The sequence below is a fragment of the Protopterus annectens genome, chromosome 5.part0 (assembly GCF_019279795.1).
Source record: "Protopterus annectens isolate FY-2018-M chromosome 5.part0, PAN1.0, whole genome shotgun sequence".
Taxonomy (NCBI): Eukaryota; Metazoa; Chordata; order Ceratodontiformes; family Protopteridae; genus Protopterus; species Protopterus annectens.
In genome coordinates, this window is record NC_056735.1 from 749,735,338 (window position 1) to 749,751,828 (window position 16,491).

General features: G+C 37.3%; 1 protein-coding gene across 8 annotated transcripts in view; it reads left to right on the forward strand.

Annotated features, from left to right (window-relative positions):
* Positions 1-16,491, forward strand: part of GRIA4 (glutamate ionotropic receptor AMPA type subunit 4) — a 2,450,678-nt gene that overhangs the window by 1,628,380 nt on the left and 805,807 nt on the right. For all 8 annotated transcript variants that reach the window (XM_044072595.1, XM_044072594.1, XM_044072591.1 and 5 more), the window contains exon 8: positions 4,407-4,511. In XM_044072595.1, the coding sequence (XP_043928530.1) occupies positions 4,407-4,511 (105 nt within the window). The remainder of the gene's footprint in view (positions 1-4,406; positions 4,512-16,491) is intronic.

Sequence of the window (16,491 nt, forward strand, 5' to 3'; positions counted from 1 at the left end):
ACTGTACCCTGTATTTCATAGGCTGCTGAGAGGCGACTTGTGCCTGACCTACAGAGCAGTCTCGGACCCTGCCCTAATGGAAATGCTGCACATTCACAAGTCAGATGGGACAAGATTCACTCACTCTAGGGATCTTAACCCAGCCTGAGACATTAACATAACATGCTGGAGAGACAGATATGTCTCCTAGAGACTGCTACTCCTCTGGAACAAACTCCAAATTCTCATAAAACAGAGCTCTTCAATGACCCTATTTAAGAGTAACTTAGACAACTGGATGGGAGACTGTAAATTTACCCCGGGGGTGTCACCTATGTCCTTCTTGGATAAGGGCAGTTGTTGCATATCATAGACTCAAGGCTGCAAATATAGACCATACAACTTAGTCAATAAGGGAACAAGGGTATAACAAGGTTAGGCTTATAAAAGCACTAGGGCCAATAGCCTAGTAACCTCATATGAACTTATGAACCTATGAACATATATGATAGCTTTGTAGACAGACAGGAATTTTTGGTTATTGGATTGTAATGACGGACTAAGAACATGTTTGTGTAGAATGTTATTTAGTGCTGGACAAGCAGGTGGATGCTGTTTAATTTTTATAGGTGGTAAGAAGCTGTGCATATGTTAGTTGATGGGGAAGTTCTAACCAATTTAGGCTTTTTAGTGCTATACAGTAGTGGGTTCTGAAAAGGGTATTTGCTGCAGATTTAGCAACTTTGTTATAACATTATTCAAGTTTGGATTTTTATAATGCCTGATGATTAGTAAGGATGGGAGTGTCATAAAGAAGTGTGGGGTGAAGATTAGTAGTGGCAATTGTAGTTGTAGTTGTGCTGTGAAACATCCTTAGTTTTTATAAATTTTTCTTTTTCAATTTTGTATTTGCATTCAAATATGAGATCATCATTCACTCCTATCCCTAATAACTTGCTATGAGAAATTACTTTAATGGTTGTATTATCAAGAGAGAGGACATCAATTTTCTTTTTCATGAGAGAGGGATTGGTGGGAGTAGTAGCTTGTGTTTTTTTTTTTGTTGTTGTTTTTTTTTTTTAGAGTTAAGCATGAGTTGTTACTTACAAAGCCATGCTTCAGTGGCTTTTAAAGCTTCCTGAGTAATTTTTTCAAGGTGTGCAATGTTGTCAGATGTCCAAATGAGTGTGGAGTCTTCCGTAGACTGTATAAAGGAGACCTGTTGTGTGGATGTGTGGAGGGTGTTGATGAAAATATTTAAGTGTAGGTAAGGATTGAGACAGGATAGGCAATTATATTGGCTGCTATTTTAAGGTATCCGTTGAAAGGGCATCAGCTGAAGTGGAACATGGTTTGAATTTGTTTAAGAATAGTTTTCTTTAGGATGTGAGCACAGGTTTGAAGGTGATGGTGGATGTGGTGACACATGTCTCTTGGGCAAGGTTAGTATTAGATGCTGGGGAATCCTTGGTTAGGGTTGTTATTCTATCTATGAAATAAGAGTTGAACTGTATTGCAGTTTCGAGTAGTTAGGGTTGAAGTTTTGGCTAGGATGTAAGATTTCTTTAGTAGCTGTCCAGAATTTTTAGGGTTGTGTTTACTATTATTCTGAAAGTTATTATGTTATGTTTTTTGTCTTCATTTATTTGCTTTTTAGTACAATTGTGAAGCATTCTGAAGTTTTCCAGATATCATGTTAATATTTGGCCACTCTTTCAATGCTTTTACTGTATCCTGCATTATCACTCTACTCTTTTTGTATAGCCACATTGCATTGTCTGTTTTCAGCCTCTTCCTTCTGAGAGATGCAAGCTATTTAGGATATTCAGGAAAGTTGCACTGGAATAATTTACAGCATCATCTAAGGGGAGGATTTTTAGGAAGTTCCAGTTAATTTCTGGGTTAAACTTGAAAAGGTTGTGTGTTGTTTTATAAACATGTTGTTTAAGTGCATGTGTTAGATGTCTGGTTGTATAGACTGAGAGATGATCATTGAGACAGTCAGACATTGTACCTGTGGTAGTGTATTTGATAGGGTTTAATATGAAATTCTCAGTGAAAATGTTTGGGGGTTGGGTCTTGTGGAACAGCTTCTGAAGTATCAGGGTCAGCTGTGGTGAAAAAATTCACAGTGAATTTATTTTGGAGTTTTACCTTGTGGAAAAACTCCTGCAGTATCAAGGCAAAATGTACTGACCATAGGTTTTTGTACAATGAAAAATTTCTCAGCGGAAACATTTGGGACTTGGACCTTGTGGCAGAGCTCCTGCAGTATTGGGTTTGGAAGTGGTAACCACAGGCTTATAGGCCTCTAACTCATATAAACATGCTCAGGTTTGTATCAAACAGGAGAGGCAAAACTTAGTGAAAACATATGAAGACTACATGAAGGATGGTAGCAGATATGATCTCTCACAAATGGCTGCGTTGTCTGTGAGAAGTGCTGTTCAGTTTGACTAGTGTGAGGATAGGTTTCATAATGTCTTTCGGTATACTAATATGCAATTTAAGACAGTTATCTATGGTTACAACAGGGAGCTTGGTTATATCTGCTCTCTCAGAGGTACATTACTGATTGCAGTAATAAAGACTAGAAGAAGAAGGAAAGACGTATAGATTTATGATGTGTGGATAACTTGGAAAGATGGCAGAAAGATGTAAGATGGTAAAACAAATCATTAGTTTGTATTTTGTAGTAGTCTGGAAAAGGTCCATGCTATCAAACATTACCTCCAGAGCAAAAGGAAGCTGAAGAAGGAAGTACAGTGTGCATGTGTGTGTATGTTTGTGTGCATGTGTGTGCATGTGTGTGTGTGTGTGTGTGTGTGTGTGTGTGTGTGTGTGTGTGTGTGTATAGAAGCAACAGGGATAAGGGCCAAAGTGACTTTTTTTCCAAGAAATAAAATAAAAACAAGGCTTTTCATGCTGACATTATAAAAAGAACAAGGTGTTAGTTCACACGCTTCCATGTGCATGCATGTCCACACACACACACACACACACACACACACACACACACCCATTCCATTCATTGACCCTTACTCTTGCCCTAACTTGCAAACTCTTGCACACGTGCACACACACACACACACACACACACACACACACACACACACACACAAAAATAAACACATAAACATAACCTGAATGCTAAAACTTTTAATACAAACAAAAGTTTCAGTATTTCTACCAAACCCCATTTACCTTGCATTTGATTATCTACTCTTTAGCAAATGCTACTCTTGGCCATTTGATCACTCTACCAATTGTGTCAGCCAAAATGTTGATATAATAAAACATTCGCATGGAAGTTAATATGTACCCATCCTGCAGTGGTTGGCATCTTTTCCAAGAGTCATTCTTGGTCTTGCATCTGTTGATTGCTGGGATAATCTATACCTCTGCTTTAACCCAGACTATGATGAAATGTAATCAAAGAATCAATAAATGAATGAATATTGCATTCTTTGTAGAGTAGATTTCATGTTCCTTGGCAAATTTCATAATATTGTATTGCTATTCCCCCTAACAAATGTTAGTAGTGAATTTTTTTTTAAGAAAAGTGAACTGTTTTATGTGACAGTGACTCTAATTTCTGGACCCCTTCAAACTGTTTTAAATAGTGAAATGTGAATGGATTGTGATAACAAGTACTGCAGTTTAATTAAAGAAACGAGGAATGTCTTTTTGTGCCAGTAAATGACCCTTTCCCTATTTCATAACGTCTTTCACTGCTATAACTTTGTAAAGGAAAATTATTTTCTTGTATCCTCCTGGTCTAAAATGTGAAGGATAAGTGGATCTCATTTCTTCTGTAAATAAAATGACAGCTTAGAGTTCTTCATTTGGCAGATATTTTGATGCCTAGAAAATGAAGCTGCTTAGAAACAGACTGATAATGCTTCCGCCTATTAGGAATATAAAAGTTAGACATTCATCTTCTCATTGCAGTTGACAGCAAACACTTAGACATGGAATGCTGCCTTTTATTTATTTATGATACTTTTGAAAGGAGATCTCAAAGTCAAAAACATTTGAATTTTTGAAACGATGATTGCCTAATGTTCACAGCTGAAATAACTGCTACTGACTTCTAGAGTAATGATACTCCTCTACAACACTTATTTTGATTCATATTTTAGAAGTATGAGCTTCAATTCACTGCGTATCTATTCAGAAAACTTAATAATGCTGTTTGTTCTAACTATTCAAAAAAAAAAAACTAAGATAAGACAACTAATAATCTAATGTATTTATCTGGTGTTATTATATATAGCCAGAGACAGTGGAGCAGGTGTGAATTACAAGCAGAAAGCATGTAATATTTCATACCAAAACCAATAGTCATATCAAAAAGTGGTCATAATCATTTGTTACAATGGCCAGCCTGTTATTATGAATTAGTTATGGTCCTTTTTCTTTTATAGGTTCGAATACAAGGACTAACAGGAAATGTCCAGTTTGACCACTATGGTCGCCGTGTGAACTATACCATGGATGTCTACGAACTGAAAAGCACAGGTCCCAGAAAGGTAATATTTGTACTTGCAATGCCACCCCAGAGAAAGTATAAAGAAGCATTTTAATAGTGCACTGGGTGGTCTCGTAGTTTTATTCATCCAGTGATTTCACATTTTTTATGAACACAGAAGTTAGTATAACGTAAAGACAACTTTATCTTTCATCAGGATTAATGTTACACGTTAATGAGGAAGTATATTTATGCTTTATTTATTGCTTAAATCTGTAATAGTTTAATACACTAGCAATCCTACTCCCAAAACAAACATACTAAATGAATAGTGGTTTTGGGGCTGTTTGTCTATGGACAATGAACAGCCTTCGTTCCTCAATTGTCTAAAGAAAAAAAAAGCCAACCAACTTGGAGGAAGGCATGAATTTAATTACAGTTTCAAGTCAACATAATTGTTATTTAAAATAACACCCTATCTTATATTAGAAATTATACGACAAAGGCTTATTACTATTCAAAAATGTACATACTTATTGGACAGCCCAGTCAGCATGCCTGTTGTAAATCAGGCATATACCGATAGAAAAAAGTCAGGCTACTGAAGTACATTGAGTAGCTAGACCTTCCACTGGCCTATGCTGAGGAATAGAGTAAAATATTAAAAAAAATAGGTATATTATGCAAAACTGCAGAAACCTACCTGATTTTCCTTGTATTTTTGCACTGTCCCTTATAAAATCTCTGCGTTTTAACTATAAAAAAACAAAGAAACAGCAGTGGAGATTCTATCTTCTCCCTTACTGTGCTGATGTACCATTCAGTTGTGGGAACCTAAGTCCTATACGCATGTGCAGTATATCAGTATACAGAAGACGACACTGAAGAAGACTGAAGTACCATTATATAGAGACATTATTTAAGAAAAGGAAGCAATTTCTTTCTTAAATAACGTAATTGTATAATGGCAATAATCCACTCGTGTGTGGGTATATCAGGATTTACACATGGTTGCCTTTGTTTAATCATTCTGGCTTCACCCACATGAGCAAACCACACCAGTCATGGGTAAATTATGATCTACCCACAGACAGTTGTGAATTATTGCTAAATCAGACCGGCGTTTCCATATTAATGGGTTAACAGTATACACAATAGACAGGCTCCAACAAGAAATAGACCAGTTAAATTTTCTGGAATCTTTCCTGAGGGAACATATAGTAGAGTGCTTTGCAGAAAGCACCCCCTATTCTGCTTTTTTAAAGGAAGCAACATGGAACATAGACCAGACAACAGAATTTGGCATAAACTAGCCCTTGAATGCATAGTCTTGCCATTCTCAGGGGGATGCCTGGTTCTAATCTAAATATTTCACATTGTCTCCCTCCTATCTTTAGAAGTCCCTCATATTCTCCTTCATGAATGTAAAGAATCTTTCTAAGCGCCACCCAAAACTTAGCAAGGTAAGGCAAGCACCTGAAAACCGATAAAGAGATACAAAAAATTCTTTGTAGAAACCTAATGTGATAAAGGCAGGCCTGCAGGTGCTTTTTCCACCTTTCCATTAATTTCCACTATTTCATCTCAGCTTAAAAAATTTGACATCTCTCTCTCTCTCTCTCTCTCTATTTTTTTACTGTGAGTGAAAGCTACTGTCATGCATATCTTTAGCCCACCTGCCTACATTTGGTGTGTTTTATTCTCAGGTTTCTTCCTCTTCCTCTTCCTTTTCTTCTCCCCATCCCTCCATTTCCCTGTCACTAAGGCCTCCCTCCAAAGAAACACATTTGCATCTTCAGCATCTGCCTACAAGCATTTTCAGTCTGGTTTCACAGGTGCACACATAATATAAATAATGAAAACTGTAAATCACAGATCAACTCACTACTGCTCAAAGCTGCAGTGAGTTACACCTTCTGCACTTGCTCTGCTATTTTCCAAATACCTGCTGTGAGACTACAAATGATAAGCAATTATTTCCATCTGTTTTCTGCACTTCTTATTAACTAAATAAATATTTGCTGCATATCTGTTTGTTTAAATTGTGCAACTGTATTTTACTGCATTTTTTTAGATTGTCTGCTAATTGAATTTCTCTTGTATCTGTAATTACTGTTAGTCTACTTGTTCTGCTTATTTTAGTTGTTGCTGCACTTGAAAAGCCCTACCATAGAATAGGTTCAGGCTTGCTGAATATAGTACTGTTTGTGGCCTTTGCCATATGTAAAACAGTTAATATTTTGTCTGGAGGGACCCAGCTGTGCCCTCATAGGGGTAAGGTACAGTTTCGTCTGCTCTAGCTAGAGTTACTGTTGCAGGGCTCTGTTTAGGGTGTTTTGATTGGATAATTTGAACTTTGGCTGGTTCCTGTTTTTCTGTTTTAAATAGCCAGTGTTTGAACCAGTTTGTGCCTGTTTGCTCAAAGCTGCAATGAGTGAGGCCTTCTGCTCTTGCTGTACTGTTTTCCAAATACCTGCTAAGATACAGCAAAAGATAAGTGCATTTTCAAATGTTTTCAGCACTTCTTATTAACTAAAACAGTATTTGCTACACCTGTGGCTGGCTACAACAATTGGAGTGCTTCTAAGACCATCTGGAAATACAAAGTTGATATAAGCATATTTTTTGCACTTGCTCTGTTTCAATGATATTTAACACTCCTGTGCTGCATTTATTTATTGTCCTGCACTTGTTAAAGAAATTCCATCTGTTTGTTACTGTTCAGCTCTTAAGTTGTTTTAACAGTATCCTGCAAAGTCTGTGTTTTGTGAACATATCTCAGGGTTAGTGAACTTTACTGCAGGAATCCTTTTCTGTTCTGATTCTGTCTCCACTGTATTTTTTCTACCCACCGGTGCAACTGTTGTTGTATTCTTAAAACATAGTGGCTTTTGTGTTACTCACCTCCCAGTCCCATTGCATCAGTTCCTTCTATTGAGTACAGTGAGATCATTTAGGAAGGCCCATACCCTATTTTTCTTACCCTTGAATTATCTTCTTTTTCCTCCCTTTCTACTTAACTAAAAATACAATTTATTCAGCTTATTTTACTGTATTTGTCTCTTCCTACTTTATTACCTTATTTTGCTTTTGCTGGTTGTTCGTAAAGTGTTCAATTGCACTTATTTTGCTGCATTTATTACTGCCTGTTAGTATCCTGATAAAATTGTAATTGTTACTCTAAGTCTCTCAGTTTTGGTTTAAGGACTTGGGCTTCATGCCAGCTATTTTACATTAAAAAGGTTTGTGGTCTACACTCTTGTGGAAGGAGAAGGTAGCCTCTGCCCCTCTGAGCTGGGAATTGGTGGATGAAGGCTTATTGTGCCTGTTGTTCTAAGTGTCTTTGTTCTGGTTTAAGCACTTGGGTTCCAAACCAGTTATTTTACATAGGAAGATTTGTGGTCTGAACTACTCTTCAGGCAGGAGAGGATGACCTACACCCTTCCAAGATGGGAATTTCTGGTTAAAGGTTCATTTTGTCTGTTATTCTGAAACTGTTTTAGTTCTGGTTTAAGCACTTGGACTCCAAAACAGTTATATTAAATTGGGAGGGTTATGGTCTAGACTCTTGTAGCAGGAGAGTGTGGATATAACCCTTCTAAGCTGGAAATTGTTGATAAAGGTTTATTTTGTGTGTTATTCTGAGTGTCTTTTCTGGTTTAAGCACTTGGATTCCAAACCAATACTTTACATTAGTAGGGTTTGTGGTATAATCTCTTGCGGCAGGAGAGGATAGCATACACCCTTCTACGCTGGAAATTGTTGGTTGAAGATCTATTGTATCTGTTTTCTGAAGTGTCTCAGTTCTGGATTAGGCACTTGGGCTCTAAAACCAGTTGTTTTACATTAGGAAGGTTTGTGGTCTAGACTCTTGTGGCAGAAGAGTGAGGTCTACACCCTTCTAAGCTGGGAATTGCTGATGAATTGTTGCTTTATTTAAACTGTTTTTTGCTGTTGTGACTGTGATTTTATACACCTTGAATTTTTAGTACTACTGCATTTTATAGCATAGGCTAGATTCAGACTTGCTGGATCTAGACTGTTTGATATCACTTGAGCACTAAAACCAGCTCTTCACTGAGATACTGAAAGATCTGAAACATCTGTTGCTTCTAATTAACTATAAGTGCCTGTTCTTGCTCTTATATGCACTTTTAATTTGTATTTGCATTCTACCATCTGTTTGAATTGTTTGAACTGTTTTTGCCACATTTTACTGTATACTGTACTAGTTCAGCTGTAGCACAGCCCAGTTCCAGGTTTGCTGTTTCTAGGTCTGTATTATAACTTCCAAGCATCAAATTCAAGTAATTTTCATTGGTGAAGGCCTTTCTGCACTCTTGTGGGAGGAGAGTACAGTCTGGGTCCCATCTAATCGAGGGTGGTTGGACTACAGCTCAGAGAGCATCCTTATTGGCTAGTTTCTGTTATAAGGGTTATTTCTTGTTTTACTTAAGCCCCCCATTTGTGCTTGTTTGCATTTATCGCACCATCGTCATTGTGCACTACCACATAGTGGTTATCATCGGTGGTTATAGATGCACACATTTTGCTTGTTAAATTTTCCCTTAGCACTTTGTATTCCTCCAGAGGTTTTGCATGACCCTGCACTACTGTCAGGTGGAGCACTTAGCCTAGCCTTAGAGGTACGAACACACCTGTCACCCAGTAGCCATTCATAAATGCTACCTTTTTTCCTGACCACATAAATTTACCTAACATTATGGATGAACAATTTCTCACACTTTCTCCAGCCAGATTAGTCAACATGGACATCCTCTGGCAGTGTAGCAAATAGCTCATGTTGACAGATAACCCTCTGCTCCTAGCTCACACAAACTCAACATATATGAGATGCAACTATGTCAAGAACCTTGAATCCATGCTCTGTCACACACCAGTCATTACATATGAAAATGAGTGGGTTGTTAGCATGCACATTTCACCTCCTACCCCACCCAAACTACATCACACATACGTACATATATGGAGGTCCTCACCAGAAACATACCTAAACACTGGAGACTCCTAAACACAAACAGAAGCAGAACACAATACACTAACCAGCAGTATAGAAACACTAAGAAGTAAATAAGCAAAGACGCTGGCAATCAAACCACAGACTTTTTAATACAATTTAGCGCTTTCATCAGGCATTCGCCACAAGACTTCTTCAGAATAAAACCAATACTTGTCCAAATCCATTTAATTAAGAAACAACTGAACTCATGTGATCAAAATGTGATGTAGTATTGGTTAAAAACACATGAAAACAAAATGTCACAGTGCTACTAAATACATATTATATATAAGAAACTAATATGAATGCTTAGGTGGACGTTTTTAAGAATTCAAAACCCCACCCCCCATAACATAGTAAAATAAAATTAAACTTACAATTTGTTACAACATTCATAGACAGTTTAAAAATATTGTTTTTTTCTTATAATGTTTATGGCACTGTGCTAAACATGAAATTCAGACTTCAGTTTGAGATAACTCGAAATTGACACTGTTTCATTTAACCCAGGCTTATTTATAGCATTGCTTCTAAGCTGCCAGAGCAATTCCTTGTATTCCAGGAATAGCTCCATTGGCCCTCCCCTGATGTTTTCAGTATGTACTTGTTCTAGTACAGCAAGTTTAAAATTGTGTTGTGGATGTTCCCCTATATGTTTGGCCAGTGTGTTATTACCATTGCCTTTCCTAATGTGGTAAACATGCTAGTAAATACGTTTGTTTAATGCCTTAATAGTTTTTCCTATATAGAAGCAATTACATACATGACAAACTGCAATATAAACAAGGCATTTACTTTGACAATTAAACTTTTTTGACAAAAAAGACTTTACCATAACCACTGATGTGAATGACACTAGTCTCTCAATTAAAAGGACATTGTGAACAATGTCCACATTTACACATATGTCCCTCCCTTTTAACCGAACAATTACATTCTAACAGACTCTTTACACTTATGTCCCTCCTGTAGACAGTACAACGTTTTTCTTGGAATCTTGATTTACAAGATTCGTCAGTAGTAAGTATTGTCCAGTTGTTTTACAAAATTTCCCTAATATTGTAGCAGAAGGGATTAAAAGTAAGAATCATGGCATCAGTGTAAGTGGTAGTCACCACTTCCCTAGTGTCTATAGCCAATGTCCCAGTATTATTAGTGGGAAGAGTATCCAAGAAAGTTCCCAGTGGAAAAAAGTGACCACTGTTCCTTTTTGCTATTACTTCATTAAAGATAGAATCAACAAAGATCTCAGGGTAACCCCTTCTGTTAAACATTCCCTTCAGATGATCTATCTCGTGTAGGAACGATGTACAGTCATTGATCATCCTTGCTAATCGTACACCTTGTCCTTTTACCAGGGATTTTTTCTGATGTACAGGATGACAAATGTCAAAGTGTAGCAGGGTATTGGAATATGTGGGTTTTCTGTACAACATAGAGGTAAACCTATGGTTCTGTAAGTCCATACTTATAGTGATGTCCAAAAGTTGATAGACTCCCACTTTTGTTCCATAGTGAATTTAAGGAAGTCTGTACTTCAGTTCAGGAAACAAAAGAATTGCTCCAGTTGTTCTTCTGTCCCATCCCAAAAAATTAACAGATCATCAAGGTATCTCCCATAAAATCTACAATGCCTGAAGAGGTCATTCTCAAACACTGTAGTCAATTCCCACTGAGTCAAAACAATATTCGCAAATAGGGGGGCACAAGCCGCTCCCATTGTGACTCCTATTTTTTGCTTAAATAACTGGTTTTCAAACGTGATAAAATTATTTTGTAAAATCAACTCCATAAGTGTCCTAAACATCAAGATTCTAGAATGCCCCAATGATGTGGAATTACACAAATATTCATAAAACATGTCAATGCCTTCATGATGGGGTATAACTGTAAAAAGATCTTTGATATCCATAGTAATGAAGATCAAATTGTCACTATACAGATTACCCTGAATTTTCTTAAGGCAGTCCCATGAGTCCTTTAACACATGGTTGTGTTGATCCAGTATGTGTTTTAAATTATGATGAATAAATTTAGCGAGATTGAAAGTTTTAGAGGCTTTTGCCTCCACAATCAGTCTAAAAGGGGGGTTCTCAATACTTTTATGCAACTTGAGGATGCCGAAAATTGTAGGAATTTGTGGATGTTTGTGTGAGGAAGTTATGTTCGCTAATACCTTACCTTACCTGCCTTACCTCATCACGATCATTGACTTGCCCACTTGCTCGAGTTGTAGTGTGCGTATCATAATAGGGTCTACATCTACCTGCCCTATTGCTCCAACCATCTAGAATGCACCTATCTATAGTTCTAGCATCATAGCCCCTGTTTAAAAACTCAGATTTAAGTTGGTCCAGGGCTATTTGTAGTTCATCATCATCATTAAACAGTCTCATAATCCTGTATACTTGGCCTTTGATGGTGTTGACCTTGGTGTGGTTCGGGTGCATACTGGTGTTATGTAGGAACATGTTTTTCTAACATGTTTCCTAAACAAACCAGTTCTAATCTGGTTAATTCATCGTTTCTTACTTTGATGTCAAGAAAGTCAATTTCAGTCATGGAATATTGAGAGGTAAAACTAAGAAATTGAGTGGTATTATTGAGGTAACTGAAAAATGCATTTAGCTCTACCGCTGTACCATTCCACAGCAAAAAAATATCATCCACAAACCTGACATACCACTCAATATACCTGCCATATGTACTATTGGTTAACACATGTGTGCGTTCTCATTGAACCAAGGAAAGGTTGGTGTAGCTATTCGCACAAGCTGTGCCCATAGCCACACCAACCTTCTGTAAGTATTTCTGTTGTTGAAATAAGAAAACATTATTGGTCAGTACTATATCCAACAAAGCACAAATGAGGTCACATTTGTTCTTGTTATAGTCTACACTGTGAAGTAGTTCCCTTATGATCTCTATTCCCCATTCATTCGGAATCACCATGAATAATGATTCTATATCCATTGTTACTAAGAAACAACAATGGTTGGTATCTATATTCATCCATTTCATCCTAAGAGTTTCAAGAAAAACCTTAGAATCTCTTAGCACAGTCTTACAATTAGATAGGAGTGGATGTAGATTCTTCTCAATAAAAATAGATAGAGGTTCAGTAACCCATCCTTTACCCGAGACTGTGGGACGCATAGGTGGAACTGACAAATGCTTATGTATCTTAGGTAAGCCATAAATCTCAGGTATAGTGGGATTACTGACTGAAAAGTATTCAAACAGCTCTTCATTAATCATACCGGTAATTAACAAATCAAACATCAAAAAAGATACTTTATCAATAACACTTCTTACAACATTGTTAGATATATTCTGATATGTGGAGTCATCATCTAATAATCGTAACATTTCTTCAACATATAGCTGTTTATCCATCACCACTGTTCCCCCTCCCTTGTCTGCCGGTCTTATTTCAATAGAATGCATATGTTTTAAGTCAATCATAGCATGATATTCATCTTTGCTCAAATTATAGAAAGTGCTAGAGCTGCAATTTTTGCTCACATCCAACTTCTCTCTTAGTTCTCGGTCACAGACATCAAGGAATGTTTCAATAACTGCATTACATGGTGGAATAAACGTACTCATTTTTAAATAAATTGCTAGTCATATGAGGGCTGTTGCCAAACAAAGTTTTAAGTGTTAAAGTCCGGCCAAAAAGTCTAAGTCTTTTATTACATCAGTTAAATACATTTTCTATATATTTTATACATTGTATTTTAGATTGTCTGATTATTTATTTCTATATATATATTAGCATTTTATATTTCACAAACTTTTTTAATGTATGTATCTATATAAGCTGGATGCACTGGTATTGTATATTTATGTATATTTTTTATATAGCTATATATATATATATATATATATATATATATATATATATATATATATATATTTATATATATGGATATATAGTGTTGTCACTAGGATTATCAGGTTTTCATATTATATATAGTTATACACCATACAAGGTTATACACATTTTTTATTTATCTTAGCTATAATTTCTTCAGTGTATGGTCTCTTTAATTGCATAACTGTGCTAATATGTACTGATGCATTAATTGTTATGTCCTTATTGGGTACAACTGAAATTTTTAAACATCATGTGACTAACCTCCAGTATTTAATGAATTATGGTATTTTTAACTGTTGTCTGATGAAGGAGTAGATCCCTGAAAGCGCTTACCACTGTCTTGTAAGGATTTATTCTTTGTAACTTTGTTTTGATTCTTTCTTTATTTTTGTAATAAATTTTCCAGCTGTGGCACTGTCAGTGCTCTTACTTTTGTTGCCTTTCACTTTTCACTGACAGTTTTGTGCTTAGAGAGATATATATTTACCTTTTATTAATACAAGGAATTGCTCTGGCAGCTTAGAAGCAATGCTACAAATAAGCCTGGGTTAAATGAAACTGTGTCAATTTCGAGTTATCTCAAATTGAAGTCTGAATTTCATGTTTAGCACAGTGCCATAAACATTATAAGACAAAAACAATATTTTTAAACTGTCTATGAATGTTGCAACGAATTGTAAGTTTAATTTTATTTTACTATGTTAAGGGGGATGGGTTTTGAATTCTTAAAAATGTCCACCTAAGCATCCATATTAGTTTCTTATATATAATATGTATTTAGGAGCACTGTGACGTTTTGTTTTCATGTGTTTTTACCCAATACTACATCACATTTTGATCACGTGAGTTCAGTTGTTTCTTATTTAAATGGATTTGGACAATTATTGGTTTTATTCTGAAGAAGTCTTGTGGCAAATGCCTAACGAAAGCGCTAAATTGTATTAAAAAATCTGTGGTTTGATTGCCAGCATCTTTGCTTATTTACTTCAGAACACAATACACATAATAGCTCATGCGCCACTGTCTCACCTGTTAAGCCCTTAAGGCAAACCCAAAGCCAAACGTATTAGTCATAGGTGAGTCCATTGTGAGACACACAGATGTCCCTCTCACCAGGTTGGATAAGGAAAAGGTCCAGGTCAGCTGTCTGTCAGGTGCCAGGATATACCATATCACACATGCACTCAAGTCTCTCAACAACAGGTACTGTTATGACTCTGTCATAGTCCATGTTCATGTGAATGACTTGAGATGTGCCTCTCTGGACTATATGAAGCGAGACATGACTGAGCTCTCAGACTATGTGTCTCGGGCAGGTATTTCCCTAGCTTTAAACAGCATTTTACCTTAACCTATGATGATGCCTCAATACAAACAGAAAATTATTGACTTCAATAATTGGCTTAGTTTCTGGTATCATTCTAAGGGGATCCAGTATCTGTCAGCCTGGGATGACATGATCAACAGACCTCGATGCTTTGTCAGAGATGGTCTTCATCTGTCACCCCTGGGATTTCGGCTACTGGCTAAGGCACTTGCCACCCCCATAGTGCCTTTTTTTAGGCAGTGTCTCATGGACAAAATTCCCAATGTAAAAACTCCATCTAAAAACAACCTCAAGGTTATGCTGCTACATGCTAGGTGTCTTAACATGAAACTGCACTCACTGGAAGCAGTCCTTACCTTGGAAGATGCAGGCATTTGTGCAGTTACAGAGACCTGGTTCAAGGCTGTGGGGAGCACTCCAGCCATACTGGGTTACACCTCCTTCCACACATTCAGACCACAAAGTGAAGGAGTGAAAACTTAAGGGGGCAGTATATTAATCTTCATTAAAATAAATAGAACTCCAGACTGGTAAACATTATAATTCCCTGCAGATAGTTCAGGTTTAATTAACTGTTGGTAGGACACCTATTCAAGGCATTGCCAGAAACAGGACCCCCTCCATGAATCAGGACACCCACTCTGCTTATTTGGATCTGCCTGAGTCTATCAAAATACATCCAAACACCATGATTTTGTTTGACTTTAACTACCCATCCATTGACTGGGTAAATTGCTTGTGCTCACACTCACTTGCCCAAAGGTTCCTTGACTTCGTTAACTCCATTGCCCTAGACCAGCTGATTGACACCCCCACAAAGTGTGTCAACATCCTGGGTCTGGTGCTTACCAATATGGGGGACCACTGTAGTACCCCACTGTGAGGACTTCCCTATTGAGATATGACCACAAATCTGTCTCATTTGAAGTAACTATCACACCTGACCCCCCCCCCAACAGCAACTAAACTAATAAACTTCTCCAAAATAGATTATAGCTATATAGAAATAGCTTCATTCCCCCCCCCCCCTCCAGATGGAACTGGCAACTATGCCACGTTCTACACCAATGCTTTATACAAACACCTGTATAACTGCATTGACTTGGCCATACTTGATAGGACCAAAATAAGCTCCTCAAGGAAGACCAAACCTGCCTGGTGGAAAACTGTAATTAACAGACTTTACAATAAGAGGAAGGAATTGCTATCTAAGCGTAAGAGGGAAATTGGAAACACTCCCTCCTCAGCTTAAACAAGTGAATAAGACTTCTTGTGAAGTCCTCCAAAGCAAACTATAAAACCAAATTAGCTTCTTCAACTAAAGACAGCCATAAGGCATTCTTTAGTTATATCCATAACCTAAAAGGAAAGGCCCAGATTTGTGCTGAACTGGTAGTGAAAGATACCACATATGCTGATCCTGTGTACATAGATAATCTGTTGACTGAAGTTTCTGTAAAACCTCACTCCCCTGTCCCCGCCACACGTACCCCATGACATCCATAGCACCTGTCTCCTACCTTCTAGCTCTAAAGAGCAGATCATAAATGCCCATTCTAAGGGCAAAACACAGCATGCATGGGACCTGATAACATGCCAAGCTGTGTCCTACGTGGGCTCCAACAAGAATTGGCAATACCACTGTGTACTCTTTTCAGTCACAGTCTAAGCACTGGCTTTGTCCCAGCTGAATGGAAAATGACCACCGTTATTCCCTTGCACAAAGGTGGTTCTTCCACTGACCCCAAGAACTACAGACCGATTAGCCTGAGTAGCCTTATCTACCAGACCATGGAGTGAATCATCATGGTCTT